The 8,090-nt window shown below is 36.2% G+C and overlaps 1 protein-coding gene across 3 annotated transcripts in view; it reads right to left on the minus strand.

Annotated features, from left to right (window-relative positions):
* Positions 1-8,090, minus strand: part of Septin7 (septin 7) — a 75,406-nt gene that overhangs the window by 28,838 nt on the left and 38,478 nt on the right. For all 3 annotated transcript variants that reach the window (XM_008854195.1, XM_008854196.1, XM_029556689.1), the window contains one exon: positions 6,109-6,215. In XM_008854195.1, coding sequence (XP_008852417.1) covers positions 6,109-6,215 — 107 coding nt within the window. The remainder of the gene's footprint in view (positions 1-6,108; positions 6,216-8,090) is intronic.

Raw genomic sequence — 8,090 nt, forward strand, 5'->3', positions numbered from 1 at the left:
TAAATAAATAAGAGAGTACATGAAGTTATCAGAAAAAAGTGATGGGGAGATATGACAGGAGTTGGAGGGGACGGCGTGGGCATGGATTTGATCAAAACACCTTGTATGTATGAAATTCTCAATAAATCATTTATTAAAAACAAAGAAATACCAATGAGTGCAACTGAGGAGTTAAATGTGCTTTATTTTGTGTGAATAATCTTAAATCGCTCACATGTGGCTACCAAACTGAACAGTGTATGCTTACTGCAATCAAGAGACTTTTAATAAAAGTAATTTATTATCAAAAATAATTATTAAAATGGGGGGGGAGCCAGTAATTCAGAGATACATGTCTACGGAGATGCTTGTTTTTCAGGTAACTCCTGGTCTTGTTTTTCAGATCAGCAAACTGCTTTGATCTTGGCATATGCTATCAGTAAAAACTGAGTATCTGCCACAAAGTACTACTGGCAATCTGAAAATTAGTAAATATTAATTGCATATTAGTGAGTATAAGTTCTATGGAGAGCAAGAACTAAAATACCAATAAAGAAGAGTTCAACTATTCATCAGTGTTAAGATACCAATAAAAAATTTTAAGAGATTTTCATCTAATCCAGATTAAGTAGTTAACATTTTAATTATCTTGTGGAGTTTGGTCAAAGGAAAATCTGGTCAAATCTACACTCAAAATATCTTGAATCATTCCCAGCTCCTTCATAAAAGCAAATCTTTGATTAATAATTAGCTAACTAAAAAGAAACATCTAAAGTTAATTACATAGATATTCTACATGAATGTGTTCCCAATCTTATTTTTAAAATGTCTGGTTTCCTTATTAATAAATTCCATAAACTCCTTTAGTAATATAATATAGATTATCCACACATCTTAATATAGTAGCTTAAATTTTAAAATGTTTCTTATTTTAAAAAATTGGGGATTGCTGGGCGTGGTGGTGCATGTCTTTAATCCCAGCACTTGGGAGGCAAAGGCAAGCAAATCTCTGTGAGTTCGAGGCCAGCCTGGTCTACATAGTGAGTTCCAGGCCAGCTGGTGCTACAGGGAGATTCTGTCTCAAGAAGGCCAAAAATCAGATTAGATTAGATTAGATTGATAGATGATAGATAGATAGATTAGATTAATAGATAGAAGATAGATAGATAGATAGATACATAGATAGATACATAGATAGATTGGGGATTAGGGTTGTAAGTGGCATAGCAAAGAGATTATTTAGACTCCAGGTCTACCCCTCAGTACCACCCAAAGAAAAAGAAAACAGTTCAAGTTTTTATTGTCTTGAGAAGAAAAATGAAGATTTTATGTACTCCGATGAATCTGTTTATAAAGATGCTTTTCTTCTCTGGCCTATGAAATTCTGTGTATCCTTACATGGTCAAATACAAAGAAGTCAGCAACATATGGAAGAAATCCAGAAAACATAACTGTAAACTAGTGCTATTCACAGGATCCAATTGTATCCTATCATCTGGTTTTGCAAGTATTCCCATGGGATCCATGGAAAACAAATTAATTCAAGCCCAGGAATTTAAAACTTTTCTTAGCAATCTATTCCAAGTGGCCACTTTCCCAAGCACTCTTCTTAAGCAGGTCACATCAGCATATTTTATAACATCACTCAAGAGTTCTCTAAGATTAAATCCATAACTTAATGTCAAAGGAATGAAGTAATACAAAGGACTGAAACAAGGCATTTTCAACTCTCTCTCTCTCTCTCCTCTCTCTCTCTCTCCCTCCCTCCCTCCCCCCCCTTTCTCTGGAAAGTGAATAAAACTAAAGCCCATTATATTGTTTTTGTGTAATTAATTTATCGAGACATCTTTTGGCTCCCTGTGTTATGAAAATCAAAGTTATCTCCATTTCTAATACTGCTCACCTTTTCAATTTGAGGGAAAAGCCAAGCCTTTAATGTTTATTATTCAACTTTATAACCAGAAAGGCTACAAAGCACATTAAACTTTTTTGGCCTAATGTTTATAAGACATTTATTAATGTAAATAAAGTGCTTCAATTAAGTGTTTAACATTTTGTAAAGAATGTTAAAAATTTTTTCCATCAAGGGTCTGTCTTTACCTCTACTTGCTCAGTAAGTGGCATTACGGCCAAAACTCTGAAGAGACAGTCTGACACACTCACTTAGTTCAAACACAGTAAATACTCTACTTTGATTATTTAGTAACGAGAATGTTTCTACATGAAACATAAGAAATGAGAGAGAGCCAGGTGTGGTGGCATACACCTATAATCTCAGCACACAGGAGGTAAGTTCCAGTCCAGACCAGCATGGGCTACAACAGAACAGTTATGGCAGATATGAACAGATTTCTTCATTTCTCATTAAGATTCCCAACTGGTTCAGTTTAATAAGAAGGCTGATCCAAAGATTCTAATTATGATTTCTGCTCAAATTCCCTACCCTTTTCATTTTTCTATTAGCAAGGACCCTCTCAAACTGATTCCTTTCTAGCCCATATTAAACCACCTTTCTGTTCCCACACTGTAAAATTAATGACCCCCAATCTCAGCGGGTATTTCTCTGCAGTCTAAAACTCCTTCTGTGTGTTTTATAGTCTCCTGCCTCTCTCTCATTTCCCAGTATGGCTTTTCCCAAACCAACTATTCTATAATGCTTATCACTACACCAAAATGGATGATAACACTGCCAATTTGCCTGAAGCAGCACTAAATTTTCCTACTGCAAAGTGAAATAAATCTCTAAGGCTAATTTCTCAATCTCTGCTGGATTTCCATTTCTGAGTCATTCTAACAACTGTTCATACTATTCCCCTATCATCCGCTGGTATCTTAGGAACTGGTTCCCTGGAAGGTATAACCATTCTTGGGTCTCTTAGGAAAATAATTCATTTACTCTCTCATTCCTTTACATTCACTTCCATGTATATTTTTCTATTTATTTTTTCTCATGGCTATTACCCATTTTCACTGCCTTACTTAACACTCACCACTTTTCAACCCCTGCCTTTTGTCATCCTACAACTTCACTAAATACTGTTACCTCCACAGCATCTTATAGCAGCATCTGTATTATTATATATATTTTTTCTATATTTTCCACTAGAGATCTTGAAGAACTTTGTAGTCCCCAAGCCTGCTATGCAAAACATCCAAATGTGATTGCTTAAAAGAATCCAAAGGAACATTTAATTCTATTTTTAAGTCTATAAATATAAAACATATTATTCTAAGAACAGAACCCAATGCTTTAAATCTTTTCTTACCTTCATAAATTTGTAGTTACTTAAATTTGCTAAACTTCACAGACCAAAAAAACATTTTCAAGTAGACCAAAATAAAGCTGCCAATCAAGAATTTAAAATTGAAACTAAATCTCAAATAAAAGAAAGCTATTACAGGTCACAATCTTACAATGACAAAAAGTGTGACTTATAAAAATAAAAACTGTGAAATAAAATCTAATCACACATACATATAATGCTGTATATATTTAAAATTTTTTGTCAATTTCAGGACTAGAGAGATGGCTCATCCGTTAAGAGCACTTGCTGCTCTTGCAGAAGACCATGGTTCAGTTCCCAGTACCCACAGGTAGTCACAACCATTTGTAACTCCAGTTCCAGGGGATCTGAAACCCTTCTTCTGACCTCTCTGGGTGCCAGGCATGTAAATAGTATACATACATACATACATTCAAAATTATGCATAAAATATTTTTTAATATTTATTATTTTTATTTTTTGTATGAGTGTATTGCCTCCATGTACTTGAGTGTACTCATGTCATGCAATGCCCATGGAGGTCAGAAAAGGGCACTGAATCCCCTGGAACTGGAGTTAGGGATGGTTGTTAGGCACCACACGGGTAGTGGGAATTGAACCTGGGACCTCTGCAAGAACAGCCAGTGCTCTTAACCATGGACCCATCTATCCAGCCCCCCAAAATAATTTTTTTTTTACTTTGTTAATCTTGGAACTTATATTTGAAATTAAAACATGAAGTAGAGTTCCTCTTTATTTTTTCTGTCAATCCATTTCAATTATCTATTGTGAAAAACACATAAATGCAAACCAATACAAAAGTAACACGATGTTCTCTCATTCAATCTGAAATATTCTTTAAAGAACTAAGGAGAAACAGCTCCCTCTCCTACTATTTCCGAGGATGAAAACCAGTTTACAGTAGGCTAGAAACAACACAGAGCAGGAGTAAACTTTGAGAGCTATGATGGTGCATGCCTTTAATCCTAGTACTAGGAAGGTAGAAACTGGTAGGTCTCTGTGAGATGGAGGACAGCTAGTTAGTCTCCATTGAGAGTTCCAGGGCAGTTGTGGTTTCAGGGTGATTCAGTCTCAAAAAAGGCAAAAAAAAAAAAAAAGTTAAACTTTGAGACTGACACAACCTGAGAATTTACTAGGAATGCAAATTCCTTAGGTCTTGCCCCAACTGATGCAACTCAGGTTTGAGAACCACTGGGATAAAGAGCCAATAACTGGTGCCAGTTAAAATCTAGAAATGCTCTAGAGGGTTCTTAGGTCCAATATTAAAAAAAAAAAAAGAATTAATCTTAAAGAGTTCAAGTGAGAACTTCACTAGAATCAGAACTATTGATGAATAAAAATCTCAGAATCAATCCTCTGTTCAGTGTAAACACTTGGTTATCTTCTAAGACTATGAATGTGAGCAAATTTCTTAAAATATGCCTCTTATAAATAGATAATGTTCAGGAAGGAAAATAGGACATTGTGGCGTTTATTAAAACTTCATTCTTTAGCCATATTGCAGGAGAGGGTTTTTCTTTCCTTTAAAAAAAAAAAAGTATAACTGTCTTTGAGAATTTCATACACTGTATCTTGCTTATATTCAGCCCCAACTCCTCCCACATCCACCCCACCTACCTACCATCTCTGTATGCTTTTTAGAAAATATATTTAATAAACCATTGAGTCCAATTTGTGCTACCCAGATACTTCTGGGTGTTGGGCCATCCACTGGAGTGTGGTTGACCTACCAGAAGCCACACCCTTAAGAAAATTGACTCTCTTTCCCCCAGAAACCATCAACTGTCCATAGCTCAGTTCTGAGTGGGGGCTCATGAACCCCTTCCCACTCAATGCTAAAATAGTGACTGGTTTGATGCTGTGCTGGTCTTGTACAGGCAACCACAGCAGCTGTGAGTTCATGAGTGTAGCAGGCCTGTCATGCCCAGAAGACAGTGTTAAATACTGGCCATCAATACCAATACTTGAAGTCTTAGAAATACGGAAGTTCAGTTCTACCTCAAGCATCCTAGAAGCTAAATTTAGTAAAATCATGGGTGATCTGTATCAATCTTAAAGATTGAGAGGTGTTAAATTATATCATATGTAGCTTGGTAGTCTTACATAATTGCTACTGTCATTTAACCATTTAGCTATTATACAGTATTTACCTACTACAATGGTGGAAATGTTTTATATATGGGCTGTCCAACATGCTAGCCACTGGCACAAGAGGCTACCGAGCACTTGAAATGTGCCAGATGCAACTGACAAACTGCATTTTAAAATCTATTTTTATTTATTTTTACTTTATGTGTATGAGTGTTAAGCCTGCATGTATTTTTAAGTGCATCATGTCATGCAGTGCCCACAGAGGACAGAAGAGGGCATCAGATACCCCTGCAATCGTTAAGTGCTGGGATTTGAATGTTTTACAAGAGCAGCCAGTGCTTTTAACCACTGAGCTCTCTCTCCAGCCCCAGAAATTGCATCAAAAAAAAAAAAAAGTAGGGGAGAAATTGCATTTTTAATATTACTTAATTTTAACTGATTTAAATCTAGCCATGTGTGGGAAGTAGATATCATAATGGACAGCATAACTAGGGTTATTTACTACATCACAATGCAATCTCTAGGAGGAATCAGGACAATTTTGGTAGGTTCTAGTCAAGATAATTCCTCTGATCAGCTGCATTTATGTTTTTGTTTTTAATATTATTAAGTCATACACATAAAGTAAAAATAAATAAAAATAGATTTTAAACTGGCTAAGGCCAAATTTGCAATTACCTCTAGGCAACCAAACAGAAGTCACACCAGTAGTTTATTTCCCTAGTTTATTACCAACTAACAATAAGATACATACCTGCACAGTCTTTTTTATTCTATGGGAGGGACCTGGATACTCTGGAGAATACAAATCTGTGAGGAACAATGAGTTGATTAATGTTGACTTTCCCAGTCCAGATTCACCTACAAGAAATAAGAGGAACTCTATCAGTCATTTACACAATGAATGTCACAATGCTAGTGCTTCACTAGTTACTAGCATCAGAAAATATACTACAAGGACTCTATTAGAAAAACAGTTCAGGCCTCAGTTTCACACTGACTCTGATAGCTAGTGCTGAATATCAGTTTGACAGGATTTGGCATCACCTAAGGGACAAGCCTCTAATCACACAAGTAAGGGACTTAGATCAGGTTAGCTAAAGTGGAAAGACCCGCCCTAAAAGGAAGCTAGCATCATTTCTTCTGGTTGGGTCCTGGACTGCAAAAAAAGTAGCTAAGCAATCAACTTCCACAAGCTCCTGACACCAGGAGTTCCCTGCTATGATGAACTGTGCTCTCAAACTGTGAGCCAAAATAAATCCTTCCTCCTTTAAGTTGCTATTGTCGAGGTATTTGTATTAGTCACTTTTCTGTTGCTGTGATAGAAACACTGACCAAAACAACTTACAAAAAGAAGAGTTTATTGGAGCTTACAGTTCTAGGGGAATTACAGTCTGTCATGGCAGAGAGGCATGATGGTAGAGGTGGCTGGAGAAGGAATGGAAGCTAAGCTCTACATCTTCCAGCAGGCACAGGAAGCAAGAGCGCAACTGGAGATCCAGCAAGGCTTAAGAATGCTCTTAAGCCCACCCCCAGTGACGTGCTTCCTCCAGCATGGCCACATCTTCTAAGACCTCCCAAAACAGCACTACCATCTGGAGACAAAATGTCCAAATACTTGGGAGCCTATGGGGGACATTTTCATTCAAACCACCCCCCCATATTTTATCACAGCAGCAGGAAAAGATATTGACCAAGAAAGATTTACACCATCAAAGTGCCAATTCACCAAGAAGATAATAACACTTATAAACATATATGGCAAATAGCAGAATTTCAAAGTATGCAAAGCAAACTGATAAAATTACAGCAAAAAAAGTTCGGTAAAATTTGGACACTTCAATACTCTGGTGTCAGTCACAGACAGAACAGACAGGAAATAATATAAGGAAACAGTAAGAGCCCAACTATATTACAAAGAAATTGAATCTAACAAATATAGCTACAACACTGAGTTTAACAAATTCATACACATTTTTCTCAAGCATATAAGAACACTTCACAGAAATGACAAAAAAAACAACTCTTAAGCCTAAAAAGATTGAAATTTTAAATGTATGTTTTCTCATCACAATGAAATAAAAATGAGTCTAGGGAGATAGTTCCATATATGAAGTGCCTGCTGTGAAAGCGTGAGGACCAAAGTCTGGTCTCCGGCATCCCATAAAAAGTAGGGCGTGTCAATATGCCCTGTAACCCCAGCACTGGGGAAGAAGAGACATGAGGATCTTTGGAGCTCACTGGCCAGTCAGTGTAGCCTAATGAGTGAGCTTCAAGAAATTCAGTGAGAGACCCTGTCTCAAAACGCAAGGTGGCAAAGTAATTAGAGAAGACAACCAATGTCAGCCTCTGACCTCCAAATGCATACTCATGAGCATGTGTATATACACACACACACACACACACACACACACACACACATACACACATTTTTAAAATGAAATAAAATTGAACTGAAAATTGTGCAAAAATTTAGAAATTAACCAACATATTTTTAAGTAATCAAAGGATCAATGAAGAAACTATAAGGGAAATTAAAATATATCCAGAGAGAGAGAGAGAAAAAAAAACCAACACACCAAAACTTATAGCATACAGAAAAGGGAGGAAAATGTTAGTTGCAAATGTTCACACAAAAAAAGATTATCTGATTCAAGAAACTACCTCTGCACCTTACAGAACTAAGAAAAAAGTAAATTAAACACAAAACTAGAAAAAAAAATACATATATATATA

The sequence above is a fragment of the Nannospalax galili genome, unplaced genomic scaffold (genome assembly GCF_000622305.1).
Source record: "Nannospalax galili isolate Female #2095 unplaced genomic scaffold, S.galili_v1.0 scaffold66, whole genome shotgun sequence".
Taxonomy (NCBI): Eukaryota; Metazoa; Chordata; class Mammalia; order Rodentia; family Spalacidae; genus Nannospalax; species Nannospalax galili.